The sequence below is a fragment of the Arachis ipaensis genome, chromosome B01 (assembly GCF_000816755.2).
Source record: "Arachis ipaensis cultivar K30076 chromosome B01, Araip1.1, whole genome shotgun sequence".
NCBI classification, from domain to species: domain Eukaryota; kingdom Viridiplantae; phylum Streptophyta; class Magnoliopsida; order Fabales; family Fabaceae; genus Arachis; species Arachis ipaensis.
Genome location: NC_029785.2, coordinates 123030290 through 123054047, shown reverse-complemented (window position 1 = coordinate 123054047; position 23758 = coordinate 123030290). Strand labels below are relative to the sequence as shown.

Genomic DNA, 23758 nt, shown 5'->3' with positions numbered 1-23758 from the left:
TTTGTCAATAGGATATTCTCAAGATGAACATAGTAGTAGAGTTTCCTTTGACCTGCGACTGTCATAGTAATTAACAATATATTTATTATACTTTGATTCCAAACACCTAATACCCTACAATGCTAGTTGAATGGATATTGGGTATGATTTAAATATTTGTAGAATTAATGATTAGTTAATAAGGAATCTGTCTGTTGGTCGAAAATATTTTCGACCAGAGCAAGTTGATTCGGAATGAGTCAGTCGAATAGGCCTAATCGAATAGGAGATTCGATTCGAGAAATCGAGCAGGTTTTCGATGAACTATTCAAAATAGTCATGGAAGCGGGAGAGTTAGTAGCTTCTTTCACACGAGGAAATCATGGGGATATCTACAATAACGTGGCGGGAACGGTTACCAAGAGTGATTACAGTTCAAATTTGTATTTTTGTATTTAATTATAATTAATTGTAAACTAATTGTCAGTTATGTAAGATTGGCCTATAAATACTAAGAAGTGATAGGGATTAGGGGTTGGAACTTTTACTCAGAAAAATACTCAAGCACACTCACATCCCAGGGAATTCTTGAGTCTGCAATCGAGTAACTTTTCTGTAGGGTTCCTTCCATCTTTTCATTCTTTCAGTTTACACTTCTGTAAATTTAACATTTCAAGTAAATTTATTTTCCAAGTGTTCTTTATTTTCATTGTTCAATTTATCCTTTTGTATTTCAAATTTCTATGTCAAAGACCTTCGATTCAGTCAAAGGCATTTCTTTGTTTTCTTTTAAATTCCGATGCGAGCCTTTCTGCTTTCTTCACATTTAATCTTTGGAAATTTTAACCTTTAAGTTTCCTTTACCAATTTATAAACCTTCTTTATTTCTATTACCAATACTTATTTGATAGAAGATACTTTGATGCACTTTTAGAAAACTGGTACTCGCAAAGAGGAGTAGGTTTCACTCCCAGACCACTAGATATTGAACCACCATCGATTTGCTAAAAATCGACAAAACAAATTGGCACGCCCGGTGGGACAGTTTTTAAATCGAAGTGTGTCAGATAAATATTCTTTCCAGTAATTTTTAGTGTATGCGATTACGAAGTGGGAAGATCATTCACATGGCTAATGAATTATCAAATGTGAATGGTGGTTCGTCCACTAATGATAGCATACCAGTGTCCATGCAACAAACCGACGTATCTTCACGTTCGGAGGGTGCAATTGGAACTGAAAGTATAGTTGTTACGACTATTCAAACTGAAAATGTTGGACGCAATATTCGTCCACGTGGCCCTGTGCCACCATATCAACCTCCATTAACTGTTGGTTGGCCTCCTTATGGTCTTCCTCCTGGTTATACCCCACCGGTGGGTGATTTTGTGCCACCTGTCTTCTTTGGGAATGTAAATAGAGTGAATAATGTTTAAAACCCACAACAACATTATGAGTATTCTTGTGATTTTAGTGTGGGCTCCACTTCAAATTCTGTGAGTTCGATGGCGGCATATCGACAACAAGTGGAGGAAAGTCATCATGACCTGGTCAATTTATTAACTCAGCAAATGACTACAATTCTGAATCCCATGATGGCTGATCATGAATCAAGATTCGAGCGTCTTGCTAGACAAGTCGAGAGGATTGCTCGAATTGTTGATTATGATGAAGGTGAAAGACATAATGCCAGGGGAAATAACGAAGCGATGGAAAATATTTTTCAAAATGAAAATGATATTCCAAATCGAGAAAATCCTCACGTGGTTCCCCGAGGTCAAAATGCTGATGACTATTTAGCCAGATTGCGTAGTGGCGAATGCTATCAAGTCACTAGAATTGTAGAAGAGATTTTAAATCGAGTTGGATTGAATGTTGGTTTTATAAACCAACCGCATTTTGTGTCTGCTTTTCCCTAAGTGGTCCAAATGGCAAAAGTTCCAAGAGGGGTAAAAAATCCAAAGATAACCACAAAATTTGCTGGTGAAGTTGGAGAATCAACTACTGAACATGTTGCTTGTTATTTGGTTGAGATCGGGAATTTAGCTAATGATGAAAATTTGAAAATAAAATTTTTTCCTTCGTCATTGACGAAGAATGCATTTACTTGGTTCTCGAATCTTAGACCAAATTCGATTACAACATGGAATCAGTGAGAAACTACTTTTCATGCTCAGTTTTATCGAGGTGAAATGAACGTAGCAGTTACCGATCTAGTGGCTTTGAAACGTGAAGATGGTGAGACCATTGATGATTATTTAATACATTTCAAAAACGCTAGGAGTAGATGCTATGTGTCATTACCTGAGAATGAGATAGTGAAAATAGCAACTATGGGGTTAGGATTCTATATGCGTAGAAAACTGCTTAACGTGCATATTCCTGATTTGGCCCATTTGGCTGAAAAGGTTCGACAGACCGAAATTATGAAAAAAGAAAAAGAAAAATATAGGAGTGAACAAAGATCGAAGAGTAAGCCTTTTACTCGAAAAGAAAAAGTTGCTTATGTAACAATGGAGTCTTTCGAAGAGGAATTCGATTTCGAAACAGAAATCGATTTGGCCGAACTTAAGAAAGGCCCTCCTTATGTTTGTTCTTTGTTAAAGAAATTGCCAAGTAGTGAAAAGTCAAATTATTCAGAACTAAAAAGGAAAGAAATATAGTTTTGATATTTTGAAATCTGATCAGATTTTTGATGTGTTGCTTAAAGATAAACAGTTAATTTTATCTGAGGGTAGAACTTTGCTTTCTGTGAAAGATTTAAAAGGAAAGCCTTACTATAAGTTTCATCAAGCAACAAGTCATTCGACTAATAGCTGTGTCCGTTTCAGGGATTTGATTCAAGAAGCAATAATGGAAGGACGGTTGAAATTCGATGATGGCAAGAAGGAGATGAAGGTTGATGTAGATCCCTTCGAAGTTGATGCCAGTTATGTTGAACCTTGCCTTAGAGTAAACATGGTGGGCATGTCCTACGATTTTGATGTGGCTCTTGATGATTTCGAGTCACAGGTCAGATCAGTATACCCTAGGACAGGGGATGGTTTACTGGACTTCTTAGTTTAGCAAAAGATCAAAGACTGGGACGTATCTCTGTGTCCGCGGTGCAATGTTGTTTTTGATGCTGAAGCAGCAGAAATCTTTGAAAAAGAAAGGATGAAGAAGGAGTTGGCTCATAGGGAAGAGCAGGCGCGCCAGAGTCAGCCACTCAGGCGTATGGAGGGCTCTAGTTCAAAGACTCCTCAGGAGAATGTATCTACACCTTTAAGCCATTCTCAAGCTGTAGGTGTTTAGTGGATCAGGAATTGCAAGGAGTTCCAGAGACGTGACCATTTGTATCGGCATAATCCACAGTGGGGGCATCGAGCACCTTCTCGAAATCAGTATTCCTACTATCGAGGTCGTGCTAGAGGTTACCCACGAGGAAGAGGAGGAAGGAGAGGTTTCAATCAGAATAAGAAACTTTCGATTGAGACAGGCAAGGAACTAAGCAAGGGGGCAATGCCTTCTGTGCATTCTAGAATCGTTTTTCCTTCTGATGGAGAAACTTACCCTAAAGAAATTCCATCACCTGCAAAAATGGAAAAGGGCAAGGCAGTAGCCCAATCTTCTGGAATTGATAAAAACAAAGATGTTGATGTGGATGTGGAATACTTCGATGAGGGCGATGATGATATGGTTGGGACAATATCGATCATTCCCACTGAATATTTGGGGGAGTATGAAGGAGATCCTGATGCAGATTATGATTCGGAGGATGAGGAAGCTTTTTCCTTCATCCGGATAGAGGATGAGCCAGGTTACTTCTTACGGCCTACTGAGAAGCAGATGTCTCACCTTCGCCCACTTTATATAACAACTACTTTAAGTGGGATAAAGGTGAATAAGGTTTTGATTAATGGTGGTGCTGCAATCAGTTTGTTGCCAGAAAGGATGTTAATTAAAGTAGGGAAGCATCCTGATCATTTAGTCCCTACAAACATTGCTGTGACAGATTTTAGTGGGGCTTCGACTCCAGCCAGGGGATTGGTGACTCTGACCGTAAAGGTTGGCTCATCTGAGTGTAATACTGTCTTTGTGGTGGTTCCTTCGAGAGCAAGTTATAATGCTTTGTTGGGGCGAGACTGGATACATGGTGTGGGAGCTGTACCTTCTACATTGCATCAAAGTGTGCTTTTATGGACTAATGAGGGTAAACCTGAAACCGTCAAGGCAAATTCGAATTTATACGTCGAACAAATGCATGTCGATTTCAGGATTTATAATTGTAAGTTAAGGGCCTTAGATGTTGATCGATCACTGAGTCCTTATAATTGTGAAGGGTGCTACTTGTCCTCAGAAGGCCTTTTGGTGAAGTTGCATTATCCAGAGTTGGATTGTGAACCAACTGGTTGGGATTGCCTCTCTTAAAGACTTAGAAGGGACTGCTCCATGGACCAGGTTGAGGAAGTTTCCAACTACCTGGTAATATTACAAAATTATTTAAATAATTCGCAGTTATTAGATAATAAAGATAATTCTTCTTATGAATTTGAATATGATAGGGTTAGTAAGTTTGTTAATTGTAATGCGTCCGATTCGACATTCCCAGTCAAATTTAGTTTCAATTTCCTTATGTCTTGTAATGGAACTAATAATGCGAGCCGGACTGCCGATTCAATAGCAGAGGCCCATTGTGTAGAAAATAAAAGTGATGATGATTTAATCAAAGATCCAATTTCTTCTATTTCTGATGATTTTATTGATTTCACTTTTGATTGTGTTCCGAGGGTTACCTGAAACTGTAGGTCGATCTCGGACGAGATCTTCTGTACTGGTCGGAGATGACGTGCCCGGCTGGTGGGTGGCGGCCGGAGCTGTCGTATCCGATTTGTTGAGCTTGGCTGCACTGCTGATCCTTGGTCACCGGAGGGTAGGGGATACCTGCAAGGGATTCCGATGCTTAAGTTAGCAAGGGTATTAAGCAGGTTTTTAGTAGAATCAGAGTATGAGTTATACCTGGGTGCTCCAGTGTATTTATAATGGTGTAGAGTGACCTTTTTAGATAAGATAAGTTAGTTATCTTATCTTATCTTATCTTATCTTTGAGTGAGGTCATCCTATCTTCTGGGGAACCGCCTTTATCTTTCTGGGCTTTAGCTGCCTTTAGATTGGGCTGTGTTCCTTTGTTTGGGCCTACTTGGGCCTCTGTGGCATTTTGTCCGAGCTCTTTGAGAAGAGGTCGGTAATGGGCCAACCTTCCAAGAGGTCGGTCATGGGCCAACCTTCTAGGAGGTCGGATAGTCTGACCTGAAGAGGTCGGTCGGCTTGTCACTAAACATCCCGGGTCGGACAGCTTTGACCCAAGGTATGAATAGTGCCCCTGCTTGAGTTCGATCTTTCCGTGGGATTGTGCTCAAGCATATGTCTGGCTTGTTTCTTCATTGCTTTGCAATCTTTTGCAGATTTTCTAGAGGTTTGGTTCTTCACAGTCCGACCTCTTTTGAGTGGTAGTGTGGGTTTTCTACTCTTGCCTTCTGGATCACGCCTTGCTTTGAGTTTGTGTTGACAATCCTCTGCTTTGGCGAAGTTGTCCTTGCGGCTTGATATCCGGGCTTTTAATGACTTGTCTGATGACTTTTTTAGTGTTCTTTATATAGAACCTTTTTTAGTCTCGGATGACATTCGTAGCCCTGTTTGAGGTTGTGCCTTTTTTGAGCGGAGTTGTATCCCTTTTAGCTAAGCACATTTGAGCCTTAAGTTGTTTTCCAACCTTTTGGCTTGTTCTTTTTTTGAGATCGTACTTGCGCCTCTTCTTAGCTGACGTCGACCTGTACGACTTTGTCCCTGCTTGAGTTCGGACTTTTCCGTGAGATCGTGCTTTCAGAGCTTCGATCTCTTTGGGGAAGTTGCGCTCAAGCATCTGTCTTTGGTCGATCTTGCGTAGTTTCTCCTTGTGCGAGTTTGGTATTGCCTTTTTCGTTGAGAGGTCTTTTAAGCCTTCTTCCGGCTTGTTTGTCTTCACTGCTCGGGCTTTTTAGTCAAAATCCAACAACTTTTTAGGTAGTATTCTGATGGGAAACCTTTTTATAGTTTGTTTGGACGACTTTTTAGCTCCGTCTTTGAGGCCGTGCTTTTTGCTTTCTAAGTAGTGTCTTTTTTCAAGACTTTGTACTTTTCAGCGAAGCACTTCTGGCTTTGGTCTTTTGACTTTTCCTTGGCCTTTATGAGATGTTTATAGAGTGTTGGTACTTTGTTGTCCAACCTCTTTTTGATTAGATCTTTTTTAGTCAGTCTTCTGTTTAGGTGGGATGACCTTTGGGGCTAACTTGTCCGACAACTTTTTAGTGTTCTTGGTAGAACCTTTTTAGTTGGTCTGAACATTTTTGATAGCCTTGTCGTAGAGCCGTGGCTTTTTGGGAAAAGCTGTGTCCTTTTTAGCGCACGCTTTTCGTTGATCCGACTTCTCGTGTCGATCCGAGCTGTAGCTTTCGTTGGTCTGACTTCTCTTGTCGGTCCACCCTGTAGCTTTCGTTGGTCGACTTCGCTTGTCGATTCTTTCTGAGTTATTTTTAGTAATCCATTATACCTCCCGGATCTTTTTTATGGATTTACTTTTTATAACTCTGTAGCTTTAATCGTCTTTGGGCCGACTTCTTCATGTCGGTCGCTTCTAAGTTCTTTCTAGTAATCCATTTTTGGTTGGACCTTGGTGGGTCTCTTTTATGGATTACTTTTTATAACTTTTTGTCACGCCGACTCCGTTATGTCGGTCTCTTCTAAGTTATTTTTAGTAATTCTCTTTTTTGGACCTTTGTCAGGTCTCTTTCAGGGATTACCTTTTATAACTTTTTCATTTTGGGCCGACTTTTTCATGTCGGACCCTTCTAAGTTATTTTTGTAATCCTCTTTCTTGGACCTTGTTCAGGTCTCTTTCAGGGATTGCTTTTATAACTTTTGTGTTTTGGGCCGACTTCATCATGTCGGGCCCTTCTAAGTTATTTTTGTAATCCTCTTTCTTGGACCTTTGTTCAGGTCTCTTTCAGGGATTACTTTTATAACTTTTATGTTTTGGGCCGACTTCGTCGTGTCGTGCCCTTCTAAGTTATAGTAATCCTCTTTTATAGGGTTGGCCAGACCTCTTTCTAGGGTTTACTTATAACTTTGGTTGACTGGTCCGACTTCTTAACGTCGGCCAGTCTTTAAGTTATTATTTAGCAATCCATCTTATCAAGACCTCGTCAGGTCCTTTCTCCGGATCACTTTCGATAACTTCTTGCATTATTCTGTTTTTATCTTTGCCGATTTGTAGAAATTGGGTTCAATCCTCGTTTGGTCGACCTTTAGATGAATTTGGTTTTCATCTCTGTTAGTCTTTATCGTGATTGTGCAGTGAATTTGATTTTCACTTTCTGGCGATCTGTAGCTTTATAATCGGGCGATGATTTTGCTTTCACTTTTTTGCCGACCTTGTCGAAATCAGGCGATGAATTCTGCTTTCATCTTTGCCGACTTTTATCGTGATCGGGCGGTGAATTTGGTTTTCACCCCGCCGACCTTGTCGTGATCAGGAAGTGAAATTTTGCGCTCAGATTAATGCGTCTTGGTAGAGCAGTGAATTTGGTTTTCACTTTGTCGACCTTTGTCGAAATCAAACGATGAATTCGGTTTTCATCGTGGTCGGGTGGTGAAGTTGGTTTTCACCTTGCCGACTTTGTCATGATCGGGCGGTGAATTTGGTTTTCACCTTGCCGACCTGTCGTAATCGGGCGTCTTGGTAGGAAACTTTTTAGGGAATCTGCAATCTTTTAAACAATAAAATAAGGATAAGAGTATGTATATGTTAGTGCTTACCCTTCTAGGTCAGGCAATCTTTTTAGATCTCGGCCTGGCACCCTTTTTAGATTGCAGGCATGCCATGACCTTGGTAGCTCTTGCCCTTCGAGTTCGGACAGTCGGTAGTAGCCCTTTCCATGTACTTCTATGATTCGGTAGGGTCCTTTCCAGTTTGTTGCCAGCTTTCCTTCTCCAGGTCAAGTTGTTCTGATATCATTTCAGATTAGGATGAGGTCGTTGTTGCCACAGCTTCGCTATACTACCTTCTGATTGTATCTTGAGGCCATTCGACATTTTAATGCCTCTTCCTTGATCCGAGCTCTCTCTCCGACTTCTGGAAGTAGGTTGAGTTCTTTCTTTTGGATTTGGGAGTTGACCTCTTCATTGTAGAGGATCATTCTGGGGGATCCTTTTTCAATCTCTACTGGGATCATTGCCTCCATTCCATAAATCAATCGAAAGGATGATTCCCCTGTGGTGAAGTGTGGAGTTGTCCGATATGCCCATAGGACTTGTGGGAGCTCTTCAGCCCAAGCTCCCTTTGTGTCGTTTTAACCCAGCTAGTATGACTTTGTTGGCAGCTTCTGCTTGTCCACTAGCTTGTGGGTGTTCTACGGATGTGAATTGGTGCTTTATTTTCAAGTCAGCCACCAACTTCTTGAAACCTGTGTCCGTGAATTGAGTGCCATCATCTGTGGTGATGGAGTAAGGAACCCCAAACCTTGTAACAATGTATATGTACAAGAATTTCCGACTTTTTTGAGTAGTGGTATTAGCTAGGGGCTCTGCCTCAATCCATTTTGTGAAGTAATCCACCTCTATAATGAAGAACTTGACTTGTCCCGATCCTTTGGAAAATAGTCCGAGGAGGTCGAGTCCCCTCTTTGCGAACGGCCAAGGTGATGTTACACTGATGAGCTCCTCTGATGAGGCAATGTGGAAGCTGGCATGCTTTTTGATGTAAAACTTTGACTTTGTATTTGGGTTTTGGCTCTGTTGTTGCCTCCAAAGGGTGCCCCTGGACTTTTGTGTGAGTCTTGGGGTTTCCCTTTTACTGCTATATCTGACATCTGATGTTTTTCTGTTATTGTCCGAGTTGTTTCCTTATTTTCCCGAGTTGTTGGTGCTGGCTAGTTTTGAAAGTGCATCAGCTCGGGCATTCTGCTCCCGAGGTATGTGTTGGACCTCATATCCACCGAAATGTCCGAGCTATTTTTTGTTTTTGTCCAGGGTCCCCGAATTGTCGACCTGTTCTCTGGTTTTGTCCAGGGTCCCGATTCTTCCAGCTAAGTTTATTTTCTGTAGGATGCCTTTTATGGGCTGGTTGGTTCGAACTCTGATAGTGTGAGCTTGAAAGTATGGGTGGAGTCGTTGAGAGGTGAGTATGAGGGCGTAGGAAAACTTTTTCTATCTTTTGATAGTTTAGTTCGGCCCCTTATAGAGCCTTGCTGTAGACGGGTTGTTGCCCCCTTTTCGTCTTCTTTGACTAGTGCTGAGGCTATTGCCCGACTTCCCACTGTGAGGTATGATATGAGTTCTTCACTTTCCCTTGGTCGGGTAAGAATGGGTGGTTGCCCCAAGAATTTTTGAAATCTCGGAAGGCTTGTTCGCACTCCATTGTCCTTTTCAAACCTCTCTCCCTTCCCTAATATACCTCTTTGAGGTGTCTTTTGCAAGATGATTTAGAGATGCCTCCTCCTGCGAATCCTCCATTTATCATATGAATATGTCTCTTAGGGGTGTGAGGTGGACGTTCAACTCATCCGACCTCTTCGGTGTGAGGTGGACGTTCAACTCGCCCGACCTCTTCGGTGTGAGGTGGATCTTCAACTCGCCCGACCTCTTTGGTGTGAGGTGGATGTTCCACTCATCTGACCTCTTCATTGTGATGTGGACCTTCAACTCGTCCGACCTCTTTGGTGTGAGGTGGACCTTCAACTCGTCTGACCTCTTTTGTTTTTGATTAGGCGAGGTGGCGGGATCTTCTCAGTGTTGCATATTTCTTAGTAAACATCCACAAGAGACACCCGAAGAGGGGTGTAATTGTGGAATTTTATAGGCTTCTCACCGGGTTGATCTTCTTTTTTCTTGGACTCTTTATCCTTGTCCCGTGGTGGGTTAGGAGAATCCAGTTTTTGAGCTATCTCCCAATCGGGAGTTCTCCTCCATATTGATATATTTGTCCGCCCTTTTTCAGACCTCGTTTAGAGATGTTGGGTACTTCTTGGATATTAAGTGGTTGAAAGGTCCTTCTCTGAGGCCATTGATGAATCCCATGCTGGCCGCTTCTGTTGGAAGACTTTGTATGTCAAGGCATGCTTTGTTGAATCTTTCCATGTAGCTGCGGAGAGTTTTCCGATCTCCTTGCTTGATTCCTAATAGACTTGGGGCGTGCTTGGCTTTGTCCTTCTGGATGGAGAATAACGGATTGCATCTGAGGCCTCCGTGAGATACATCCTGCTTCTGAAATTGCTAAGATGATGGCTTGGATCTGATGTGCCGTCGTACGGAGTCATGTCGGGAGCTTTGAAGTCCTTTGGGACTTTAGCTTTCATGATCTCCTTGGTGAAGGGATCTTTGTCCTTGTGGGAGTCGTCATCGTGACTGGGTTGAATGGTTTTGGCTTTGAGATCAGCCTCGAGCTTTAGAAGCTTGTCCTCTAGCTCTCGTCGTCGCCTAGTTTCTCTCCGGAGGTTTCTCTCAGCTTCTTGTTTCAGCTGTTTAAGACGATTCTGTTTCTTACGGATAGCTTCCAAAATTTCTGTGTTTGGGGGTTGCTTATCTCCCCCGTTTTGAGGTGTGTCTTTGGAGGTGGCGTCCGTGTCTTTGTTTGGCATTCTATCCACCAAACCAGAGTTGTGATCGTTGTCATGGTCATCCGCCATGGTGATGGGATGACTTCCAGGTTCCCTAGCAACGGCGCCAATGTTCCGAGGGTTACCTGAAACTGTAGGTCGATCTCGGACGAGATCTTCTGTACTGGTCGGAGATGACGTGCCCGGCTGGTGGGTGGCGGCCGGAGCTGTCGTATCCGATTTGTTGAGCTTGGCTGCACTGCCGATCCTTGGTCACCGGAGGGTGGGGGGTACCTGCAAGGGACTCCGATACTTAAGTTAGAAAGGGTATTAAGTAGGTTTTTAGTAGAATCAGAGTATGAGTTATACCTGGGTGCTCCAGTGTATTTATAATAGAGTGGGCTGACCTTTTTAGATAAGATAAGTTAGTTATCTTTATCTTATCTTATCTTATCTTTGGGTGAGGTTAGCTTATCTTCAAGGGAACCACCTTTATCTCTTATAGGCTTGGACTGCCTTTGGATTTGGGTCGTGTTCCTCTATTTGGGCCCTTTACTGGGCTTTCCTGGCAGTTTGGCCGAGTTCTTTGAGAAGAGGTCGGATAGTCGGATCTGTCGAGGTCGGTCGCCTTGTCGCTAAACATCCCGGGTCGGACAGCTTTGACCCAGGGTATGAACAGATTGCATCTATGATTTGGAACCTTTGGGATTTGAAAAATATTCAACCAAAGAGGATGATTATTATAAAGGGTTTGAATCTCAAGATCCCTTAGAAGAAATTAATCTAGGGACTCTTGATGATGTTCGAATTACATATATTTGTAAAGATCTTGTTGATCCTTTTCGAACTGAACTCTTTAATCTTTTATATGAATTCAAAGATTATTTTGCTTGGAATTATCATGAGATGCCTGGTCTCGATCGTTCATTGATAGAACATCGATTAGCATTGAAACCCAATGCTCGACCTGTAAAATAGACTCCAAGGCATTTTGCTCCTAAAATCAATATTAAAATTAAAAAAGAAATAGAATGCTTAATCAAAGCGAAATTTATTCGAATTGCATGTTATGTGGAGTGGGTATCAAACATTGTCCCTGTTATGAAGAAGGATGGGAATTTAAGAGTATGTATCAATTTTCGAGATTTAAATAATGCTACTCCAAAAGATGAATATTTTATGCCTATCGCAGATATGTTAATCGATTCTGCAGCGGGGAATGAAATTCTTAGTTTCATGGATGGATATTATGGATATAACCAGATTTTTATTGCAGAAGATGACGTGGCTAAAACTGCTTTCCGTTGTCCTGGAGCATTAGGTACATATGAATGGGTGGTTATGCCTTTCGGTTTAAGGAATGCTGGAGCAACATATCAGTGTGAAATGAATGCCATTTTTCATGAATTCATTGGGAAGTTTATGGAGGTATATATCGATGACGTAATGGACAAAACGATTTCCGCAAGTCAACATATTGACCACTTAAGAAAGGCATTCCTTACTATGAGGAAGAAAGGTTTAAAAATGAATCTGTTGAAATGTGCTTTTGGAGTATCGGCTGGAAATTTCTTGGCATTTGTTGTTCATAAGAAAGGAATAGCTATTGATAGAAATAAAGCAGATGCAATATTAGCATTGTCTGCACCCAAATCGAAGAAGGAAGTGCAATCATTTTTGGGTAAAGTAAATTATCTTCGGAGATTCATCTCGAATCTTTCAGATCGAACTAGGGTATTTGCGCCTTTAGTGAAATTAAAAAATGGTTCAAAATTCGAATGGACCACAGAACATCAATCGGTGTTCGATTCGATCAAGGCATATTTGTCAAAATCCCCGATTATGGCGAATGTTCGTCCATCTAAGCCTTTAAAATTATATATTGCAGCATCTGAAGATACTATTGGATGTATGTTAGCCCAGGATGATGAAAACGGGCATGAGCGAGCAGTTTATTACCTTAGTCGAGTATTAACTGACATCGAAGCAAGGTATTCTCCAATCGAGAAATTATGTTTGTCTTTATATCATGCATGTATGAAATTAAAGTGTTATATGGTGGCTAAGTCAGTAAAAGTTATAGCACAAACTGACCTGATCAAGTATATGTTAAGCTTTCCTATGTTAAGGGGATGTTTGGGAAAATGGATGCTGGTATTAACGGAATTCGATTTACAGTATGTTCCAGCCAAGGCTGTAAAAGGGCAGGTCATTGCCGATTTTCTTGTAGATAATTCGAAGGATCTGAATGACCAGGGGGCAAACATAATCGAAGTAGAAAGCAGTTATTGGAAATTGTATTTTGATGGATCCAAGCATAAACATGGTGCAGGAGTTAGGATTCTCATTATCTCACCAGAGGGTATTCCATCAGAATTCTTGTTTGAATTAAAGTATCTTGTTTGAATAATGTGGCTGAATATGAGGCTCTGATTTTGGGTCTTGAAATTTTAATCAGCAAAGGAGCTTTAGAGGTTCAAATTTTAGGGGATTCACAGTTAGTTTTAAAGCAGTTATCGAAAGAATTGAAGTGTAATAATGAGACGTTACAAAAATATTTAGTAACTGCTTGGGAATTATTAACGTCTTTTCGAAAGATTTCCTTGGTGCATATCCCTAGAATTCATAATGAAATTGCTAATGAGTTAGCCCAAATTGCTTCGAGGTATCGGGTTGGTCCGGAGACTCTTAGAAAATTATCTGGTATCCATCAAATTTTAGTACCAGCGAATGAAAGAGAGGTTTTGTGTATGGATGAATGGGAGGATTCTGATTGGAGAAAGCCTATTGCTCTTTATTTAAAGGATCCCAATGTTGTAGTTGATAGAAAGATAAAATTACGAGCAATGAATTTCGTCTTATTGGCTGATGAACTATATAAAAAAGGGATTGATGGGAGTCTGTTAAGATGCTTAAGTCGAGATTATCAGAACGTTGCCTTAGGTGAAGTCCATAATGGAATATGTGGTGCCCATCAGGCAGGGAAGAAAATGAGATGGGTATTATATCGAAATCATGTATACTGGCCGTCCATGATAAAAGATTGTATTGAGTATGCAAAGGCATGTCAGGAATGTCAGAAACATGGTTTGATACAACAGATTCCAGTGGCTGAAATGCATTCGATAATAAAACCATGGCCATTTAGAGGTTGGGCTCTGGATTTGATTGGATTGATCCATCCTCCTTTAGCAAAACAACACAAGTTTATTTTAATAGCTATTGACTATTTCACAAAATGGGTTGAAGCAGTTCCGTTGGTAGAAGTTGGTCAAAATGAAATAATAGACTTCATTGAGGAACATATTATCCATCGATTTGGAATTTCTCAGATGTTAAGTACTAACCAAGGAGCTATGTTTACTGGTCAGCGAATTAAAAATTTTGCGGTTTCGAGAAACATTAATATGGTTACTTTAACTCCTTATTATGCACAGGCTAATGGACAAGTAGAGGCGACAAATAAGATATTGATAATCTTGATTAAAAAGCATATCGGGAATAAGCCTCGAACGTGGCATGAAACTTTAAGTCAAGTATTATGGGCTTATCGAAATTCGCCAAGAGGTTTGACAGGAACATCACCTTATAAATTGGTATACGGCCATGATGCAGTGTTACCATTAGAAATCAATTTGAATACTTTAAGAGTAGCAAGACAGAATGATTTTCCAGTTGATCATTATTGGAATGCATGTTCGATGAGTTAAATGAATTGGACTCAGAGCGAATCCTGGCACTTGATAATGTAATTCGACAAAAAGAAAGTGTTGCTAGAAGTTATAATCGTTGAATTAAGGAAAAGTCTTTCAAAATAGGCGAGTTAGTTTTAAAAGTCATCTTGCCGATGGAGAAGAAATCGATATTTCTGTGTAAATGGTCCCATAGTTGGGAAGGCCCTTTTCAGGTAATATGGATGTATTCTGGGAACACTTATCAAATCAAAGATATCGAGTCAGGAAAAGTGATTAACTCGATTAATGGGAAGTATTTAAAACTTTTCTATTGTTGGCAAACATAAAAGTTCAATATATATAAAGTTCAGAAAAGACAAAAGAAGTTACAAAAATAGAAGTAAAAAGGAATTCAAGGTGCTACTAGTTTTGCCAAATCGGAGCGCAGTTTCGCCCTTTTGTTTTCCAGAATTGAAAGCTCTTCCATTTGTTTGAACTTGTCGGCTTGAATTTTCTCAAGTTGTTTTTCATATTCTCCCCGCTTGGTATCGATTGAGACAAGTTCTTGAATAAGGAGATGTTGTTCTTGTTGGGCTACGGCCAGAGGTTTGGCTATAGTGGCTCGATTCCGGCGTATGGTGGCAAGTTGTTCTTTAATTTGAATTATTTCTGCTTCGAGCCTTGCTTCTTCTTGATCATGAAAAGCTTGAACAGAAATAGCATGGGAGATTCTCTGGTCAAATTCCTCACGAGAGGTTTGGATTGGTTGAGCAGTTGCAAGACAATTTTCTATATTGGATCTGGCTGTGGCTTCTTTATTTTTAGTTTTCTGAAGTTGAAACTGAGATGCAACGCTCTCGTTAAGAAGTTGTTTGAATTCTTGAATTGAAGCAGAATACAGTGTGTTAGTTGGGAGTTCAAAAGAAGAATTCAAAAGATCAGCCAAGAGTTTGTTGAGAATTGGATCATTAACCCATGTGGTAGGTGGATGATCCAAGAGCTTGATGAGTGATCGAAGTTGTTCCCGAGTGTCAGGATCTAATTCGATTGGAGGCCTTGATGTAGCAGGTCTTGAGATTTCTGGTACAGGCACTGGCACTTTGTTTTCTTGGATAACTTTATTCAAAACAAAGATCAAGTCATCCAAGGTTGCACTGGTTGGAGTAGTAGGAACATTCGATGTTCCGGGTCTTGGTCCCGGAGGGGTCTGAAGATTAGCTTGGAGTGAAGGATTAGGTTGCAACTCTGGAGGAGTTTCTAAAACCTTAGATCGAGAGGAATTTGAGTTGGTGGTGTCAGCAGACTTAGAAGCGGAATCGGAATCCGGGACCACCTGGTTCCCTTCAGAGAATGCAGCTTGATTATTTGGTGAGATTGATTCAAGTCTGTGGGTTTCTTCTGGGGAATGCTGCAAGGGATTTGCTGTCAGATCAATCACCTGTGTTGAGTGAGGAAGAGGTAGATGAGTAGCCGAATCATGTGATGTAGAGTGCTCTGGGTCATTTTGTTGTTAGGGAATCGGTTGATCAGGAACTCCAGTGGAAGAAGCCGATTGGGCAATATTAACGGGCTAATACAAAAGGTACACAGTTATGAGTTTAATTTTTTTTAAACTAAGTAAGATGTGTGTAGTGATGATTGTGTTACCTGAGAAACTCTGGATCTTAGTATTAACTGAGGGCTAGGATCAGAATCGGCTGCATCTTCCGATTGAGAGGAAGCAGCAAGAGAATCCTTATTGGTTGGTTCACTCTCATCAGCGCTTTCGCTTGATGATTGCAACACTAACTGTTAAAAGTCCAGAATAAAAAAAAACATAATATATAATTTGAAGGATATTTTGAGTTTGAAAATAGAGTTATGAATAGAAGAATTACTCTTCGAGAGGTTCTGGTAGGAGTTCTTCTGCTCTTATGTGGTGGTGGTCGAGTAGCATCAGCCTTCCTTTTGTGAGTTCTTTTTGGTAAACTCTCAGTGACAGCTGTTCGAACAGCAGTTTGCTGAATTTCTTCCAAGGTACGGGTGTATCTTGAGTAATAAGCAGTCCACCATTCAAAACAGGATTTGGTGATAAATGAACTGCGTTCATAGATCAAAAAGTTGAAACGGTATCTTTGTTTTTGATTTTTCAAGAGACAAGTGTTGAAATCTTCTTGAGATGTCAAAGTAATTTGATAGAATGGTTCACTGTGTCGAGGTTGTAGAGTTGGGATAGCTTGAGAAAATCCGAGTTGTCTGGTAGTCAAGTGAGGAGCGTACAAGGTTATCTTGAACTTTTCCTTCTTATACTGTGGTAACCCGATTGGTATCACTTGAACAGCCAACAAGTTTGCCCAAGTTCGATTTGCAAGTTCGTTTTTCTCATTAGTGTTTGGGAAGAGCAAACAATCGAGTCAGGCAGGGCCACAATTGCGGTGCAAAAAAGATGTAAAATTGAGTTGCTTATTATCAAAATCTTTGCAGGAATGGAAAAGAGAGAAAATAGACCAAAATCTGTCTTCATCTAATTGGGTGTTTGGAAAATTGGGTTTGTAATTAGACAAGCGAAAACCCTCAATGTGCTATTTATCAGTACTGCCACCTACAGGTTTTGTCATGAAATTTTCAAAAATGGCATTAAGCCATAATTAAAGGAGCCAAAGAGGACCTCCTGTGTTGATTATTTTGTTATCGCGGAGGTCACAAACAAGTAGACCAAATTCTTCGAAAATGTGCCCCAAAAGAAGTTTGGCCAAGTTGAGAACTTTTCCTTCATGTAAAAGAGCAGCCAGGGGAAGGTAGAGCTTTGACATCTGTACGCTTCAGGAACAGAACAAAACTGTATTTAGCCAGTAAAACAAGAAGGCTACATGTTCATTATCTGTGATTTCTGTACCGTCTGCACCCATGTTGTAGGCAATGAACTCACTGTAAGAGGTGCTGAAAGTAACATTGTACTGACGCTGAGATTGCATGTCAGGAGTACAATCTAGAGAATTTATTGGGAGTCCTGTAATGGCAGCCACATCGAGGAGAGACATCCCGATCATTCCGCAAGGAAGGTGGAAGTTGTTGGTAGTCCTATTCCAGAAACAAGTCACTGCTCCAATCATCCAAGGATGAGTAGTGAGTGAAAAATGAGAGAGCCTTAGTAGCTTTTGTATTCCTAGGGCTCCCCAGATAGCACCTTTTGTGGGTTCGAGACGTTGATACCAAGTTGTGAAATCAAATCCTCAAGGATTGATTTTTGGATTATTTCGGAAGGGTTTTTGGTTGATAAAGTGAGAAATGTTAAAAACTTGGTTTATCAATAAATCTTCCTCTTCAGCATTAGAGAAGAAAGAGAGTTTTTTCTTTGCTCTTTCAAGAGTTTCAATCGGTCCGAGGAAGCAGTGTGTATCTGTGCCGATTGTGAAGGGGATTAGGATTCTCGTGTCATTAACCTGCAAATGGGGGTCGTCAATGATTTCATCATTGATTTGATTTAGAATGCGAAGGGCTGGTGGAGATGGTGGCGCTATTACAGGACCTTTACCCTTATCTTGAGTAGTGGCATGAGAAGAAGAATTAGCCATTGTCAAGGAAAATTGAAGGTTGGGGATTTTTGTGAAAAAAATTCTTGGTGCAAGGAAAGTTCAGAGAATGATGGGGTTCGAAAGATTTGAACAAAGGAGAAAGTGAGAAATTTAAAGTATCACAGTAGCCGTTATTGTGGAAGGAATGCAAATAGAGGTAACTTCGCGAGGAATGTGAAGTGGTAGAAAGAGAAATCGCAAGTTTCGGGAGACGTATTGAGTGGATCAGTAGTAATGGAGAGTTTAAATAACAATTATTACTGATTTGAAAACTGACGTTGCTTTTTTGGATTAAGTGTTTTATTCTTCGATAATGTTATCGAAGGCAATCACATTAATCCAAGGGGGCAATTTGTTAGTCGAAAATATTTTCGACCAGAGTAAGTTGATTCGGCATGAGTCAGTCGAATAGGCCTAATCGAATAGGAGATTCGATTTGAGAAATCGAGCAGGTTTTCGATGAACTGTTCGAAATAGTCATGGAAGCGGGAGAGTTAGTAGCTTCTTTCACACAAGGAAATCATGGGGAATATCTACAATCATGCGGCGGGAACGGTTACCAAGAGTGATTGCAGTTCAAATTTGTATTTTCGTATTTAATTATAATTAATTGTAAATTAATTGTCAGTTATGTAAGATTGACCTATAAATACTAAGAAGTTATAGGGATTAAGGGTTGGAACTTTTACTCAGAAAAACACTCAAGCACACTCACATCCCAGGAATTTCCTGAGTCTGCAATCGAGTAACTTTTTTGTAGGATTCCTCCCATCTTTTCATTCTTTTAGTTTACACTTCTGTAAATTTAACATTTCAAGTAAATTTATTTTCCAAGTGTTCTTTATTTTCATTGTTCAATTTATCCTTCTGCATTTCAAATTTCTATGTCAAAGACCTTCGATTCAGTCAAAGGCATTTCTTTGTTTTCTTTTAAATTCCGATGCAAGCCTTTCTGCTTTCTTCACATTTAATCTTTGAAAATTTTAACCTTTAAGTTTCCTTTACCAATTTATAAACCTTCTTTATTTCTATTACCAATACTTATCTGATAGAAGATACTTTGATGCACTTTTAGAAAATTGGTACCCGCAAAGAGGAGTAGGTTTCGCTCGCAGACCACTAGATATCGAACCACCATCGATTTGCTAAAAATCGACAAAACACCGTCAACTCTTGGTAAAGAGTTTGAACTCTATGATTATAATGATTGAGATTAATAAAACTTTGGCCAAGGAATTGAATGAATGAAGAAATGAGTTTCTTAGGTCATTCATAGTTCATTATAATAATAGTAACAAGTTAGAGTTTGACAATTAAACCATACTCTAAGGGTTAACCAAGAGCTAGAAAAATGTAAGGAATTATACTTTGTTCTTCTCAGGTTCTTAGTAAAAAAATATACTACTTCATACTATCGGGTCGTTGAGGAGTGTTGGTAGACGTCAACCTTGATTAGTAAATTTAATATGACTAATTTACTATCCGCTTAGTATTGAACCTATGGGTCACACACTAACGAGTGTTTTAATCTTTACTGTAGAATTATTTAATTATTATTTTGATTTGATCAAATAAATAATTATATTTATTCAAATGGAATATTATTGTATTCTTTGTTAGCACCAATAATATAATAATAGTATGATAAGTAAGAATATTAAATGAGATTTGAGAATAATGAGTTATTCTATTTCTAAATTTGAATTCTAAGTTTGGACGAGATTCTAACTGATTCTGTTTCAAATTGAATTATGATTGATTCATAAATTTGAAAAATTCAAGTTTAAAATAAAAAGATATGATTTAAATTTGAATTTGAGATTCAAATTTAAAATCAATAACAAATCTCATACTATATATATGTATGACAAGAGCAAAGGGAAATGAGACTAATAACAAGAGTTTTATTCCTTTACCTCTACATACATAAACATATATGAGCCTAATTCTTGGAGAATAATTTTATGGTGTGCAAAGAGTTGCAAGAGATTTATTAATTTAGATTAGATGTCCACTAGTCAAGGAGTTGACAGTAAAGGTTCGTTTCAGTGTGGATACGCATAGAGTCTTCATACAATTGAAGAATAAAGTTTTTACTAAAGTATCTAACGGTATTTAGATCTGATCTATATATTATTGGAATAAAATTTAAACGCAAAATAGATCTTTAAGATTACTTTCTTTTCTTCCGTTGCGTGTTATGAACACATGGTAATCCTTCACAAACATCGGCTGGTCTTACAGAAAATGAAGCTCACTCTAAACTCAGAAAACTACCCAGAGCAAAATTCCTTTTGCAGAACGATCACGGAAGGGTACTCTTGCCTCCATCTGAAGGGGGAAAGGAAGGGACACTTTATTTATATTCAGAATGCATCGAAATTACTTAATGATAACTCAAAACTCCTCATCCTTCTTCTTCGTTATCATCATCATTTTCTTCTTCTCTTCCTCCTCCTCTTTTTTTTTTCCTCTTTCTCCTTCGTTATTGTCGTTGTTAACACCACCACACCACCACCTCCATCACTTAGTCTGTGCTTGTTTTGAATTGAGTTTGTTTGTGTGTCGTCATCATTAAGTAATTTCGGTGCATTCTGGATTTTATTTTGGTCTATTTTTTATTTATTTTCGGTGCATTCTAATCTGAACTTATTTTGAACTGAGTTTATTTGTGTGTCGTCACTATTAAGAAATTTTGGTGCATTTCGGATTTGAACTCTTATACATATAAGACGACAATAATGACAATAATAATAACAATGACAATAATAATGATGATAGAGGAAGAGGAGGAGGAAAAGAAAAGAGGAGATTAAAGAAAATTCAAATAAAAAAAGAACAAGGAGAAGGAGATGGAGGTGGTGGCACAGTAGTGGTGACAACGACGATAATAAAAGAGAAAATGAGCAAAAAAAAGGAGAAGAAGAAGCAATAGCATAAGAGTGGAAAGAAGAAGAAAAAGATATGCGTGACGGTGAAAAACGGTTATAACAACTTAATTGGATTTAGTTAAATATTTTGCTTAGTTGTAAGACTTTATTCTCTTTGTAAAGTAGTGCGTTATTTGAAAATTTTCGAACGTATAGTTTTCTAAAATTCTACCAAATAAGATGGCACGTCTTTATAAAATTTGATTAAGAGTGCCTGTTACTCTTGCAAGTTTATTTTGCTGTAGAGCTTTATTAATTCTTGGTCGGTTCAAGAATGTACACAGTTACACACTTTGGTTACTAATGAAATGTTTATATAATAACTATCCTTGATTCCCTGTATTGGAAAGATTGTAAAACGGCCATCACAGAGAGTTAAAACAGATCCTTCTCCTTTCACAAACATATTTTGATTATTCAGATTCAGAAAAGTGCATTCCATAACCAACAAGGCCAGTTCTCCCTAACTGCTACTACTAAATTTTAAGTGTCGTGGTGCTTCTTCATCGACGCTCAATATCTGATGTGAAACCATTACCTCCAATGCTTCCCTCATTGTTGGCGGCGTTCAATGGCTCATAAATGTCAGAAGGTCTCTTCTCAAATCTCCAGTCCTGTGTATCAGACAAGTTTACAATGAGACTGGGACATAGAAATGCAACTATACATGTCAAGACTCAAGAAGATGCCTTTGTGATTCAATCTGGAATGATTTCGGTCGGTTGTTGAGAGGCTCGAACGTCCTTGACTTTTATGTAATTGTACATCACGACGCCACATAGTGCTGCAGAAGTAAAAGATACAATAGTTGATCAAGACAAAGGAGGGAGTGATATTAAGAATGTGTTTCGAGTTTCAACTGAAACTTACCTATAGCATAGCCAGTTATATTCAACCCAGTCATTGTGGACTCTGGAAATATAACAGTTGAAAGGGCTATTAATATCCAGTCCTTAAGCACGCCGGCGACTCGGATGGTCACAGCACCAGTTCTACCGATTACTAGGAAAATAGAGAAATTCAAGGCGAGAGCACATAGAGCATTGGAAAAGAAGATCCAAAAATTGAACTGAATCTGTGAAACTTCCATTGCAGGCTTTTCCAGTAGGTACCAAGGTACAAAGAGAAACACAAAACTGCGCATAACAAAGCAAACGAGAAGTTATCACATCACATTAGACTGGATTCACTAATATCCAAGCATTGGTGCTCACAATAACATTACTTGTTAAGCAAGAGATTGAATCACATAAAGTGACATCTTTTATCAACATTGATCAATGTTAACAATACCTCTTCCGGAATAGCAAGAAGAATCAATTGGATAGTTGCTAGACACACACATTAGCTGTTACATTTTCTATACTTGATTTCTTGTATAGAGAAAACTAGTCGGAAAATTTCAACAGAATATACCTGCATGGAGCTATATAATATAAGCTTGTGATAGGATTTAAACTTAAGCCCTTCTTTTGCAGAAGGACTTGTGTTAAGACCAGTCTTAAAGCTTCTGCAAAAATGCCTGTGACCTGATAAAGTGTACCAACTACATTAAAATGAATTTCCCCATACGAGGAAACGACAACTCCAATGCTGACCAACACCATGTTCAAGAACACATCACACCTTGCTTTCTCAGTGCCGCACACAATAGCCACAACAAATGTTGCCACTGGCACTGAAACATCAAGTTTTGGAATTAAGGAAAGATTGTTTAGACTGTAAGATAAACATGGGAAGTTCAATAGAATGACAACGTACTCAGAGCCTTGAGCATCTGGATAAACGCCACAGATATATGCAAGTAGGCAGTGTTACCAAACCTGTCAACAAAAGTAATAATAATAAAATAAAATAAAAAATTTCTCATACAATTTTTCAACCAATTTCATAAGGAGCAAACTTGTGAATTTATCCTATATAGAAACCATAGTCAATAGTACTTAGTACTTAGTTACCAGTTACCACCAATGTGATCCTTTCAATTGTACAAGTGAACCATCATAGTTTCTTCACAAACATCATACTTCGAACAGATTCAAACAATAGAAATGAAAATTTCCAAGGATAGGTAAGTAGTGGCAGATGGAGAATTCCAGTTTGAGTAATCAAGGGAGGAGTAACAACTCCAGATTCATAAAAACACTGATTCACCCTAATCGAAAGTAACAGAACTATACTTAAATGGGGTAAAAATTAACAAATACTGCACCCGGAAAGAAAGCTTAAGCCCGTTGAAATTTTGATAAAAAATTCAACAGGGATAATATGGTTTGATGCAATATTGATCAAGCACTTTCCAAACTAAACTAGATAGAAAACATACAAATGAGAGATATTTCCCAATTCCCATTAACCCTGCAAGTTTATCATGCTATAGATGTGTGTGTGGCTTGGTGCAGTTCCCTGGTTCTTCTACAAGTCGTCAACAAGTGAAGTAGCATGCTCATGTACTTCAAGGAGTTGGTTGGTGTTTTTGTTTCTTTTTGGGTTTAGTTATTGTTACCGAGGTGCAGCTACTATTTGATGTTTGCATTTCTAATTTCTATGTGCATTCGGTGTTTATATTGATACTTGTTTGGTTATGCTTCCCCTTGGTTAGCCTTTGTGGCTTTGTAGATGCTCTTTTCAAGAGTCAACCATTGTTAAACTATCTCGAGGGGGGGAAAGAAAAACAGTTGTAGAGCTTACCAAAGGCTTGATGCGAAGAAAGCACTAATTGGTACCACACAAGTTGCATATCTGAGATAGAAAGAAAGTGAGTAAAAATAAATAAATAGAACAAAAAGAGAATAAGCTAAAGAAGGCTTCAAAGCGGAGAAGATACACTTACATTTCAAATGTCATTTTGACAGGAGATACAACCTGGAATTTAGAATGAGAGAACATAAATTAAGGTACTAAATATATAATAAGACAATGAAAGGTGATCAAGTAGCACAGTTAGAGGCATAGTGATGCTAAATTATGAAGAACAACCAAATGAAATTGGAACATGATCATGCATAGGC

At 39.1% G+C, this 23758-nt stretch overlaps 1 protein-coding gene across 1 annotated transcript; it reads right to left on the bottom strand.

Annotated features, from left to right (window-relative positions):
• On the bottom strand, positions 20965–23608 carry LOC107612440 (probable sugar phosphate/phosphate translocator At3g17430). Its single transcript, XM_021102950.1, has 6 exons — positions 23581–23608; positions 23439–23489; positions 22509–22570; positions 22164–22425; positions 21618–21883; positions 20965–21531 (listed from the first exon to the last, which is right to left on the bottom strand). The coding sequence occupies exons 1-6, from the start codon at positions 23592–23594 to the stop codon at positions 21446–21448; spliced, it is 741 nt and encodes a 246-aa protein (XP_020958609.1). The 5' UTR covers positions 23595–23608; the 3' UTR covers positions 20965–21445.

Coding starts and splice junctions, on each gene's coding strand:
- LOC107612440 (XM_021102950.1), bottom strand. Junction 22,426..22,508: donor CCAGATGCTCAAGGCTCTGA/GTACGTTGTCAT, acceptor TTGATGTTTCAG/TGCCAGTGGCAACATTTGTT. Junction 21,884..22,163: donor TATTATATAGCTCCATGCAG/GTATATTCTGTT, acceptor TGTTATGCGCAG/TTTTGTGTTTCTCTTTGTAC.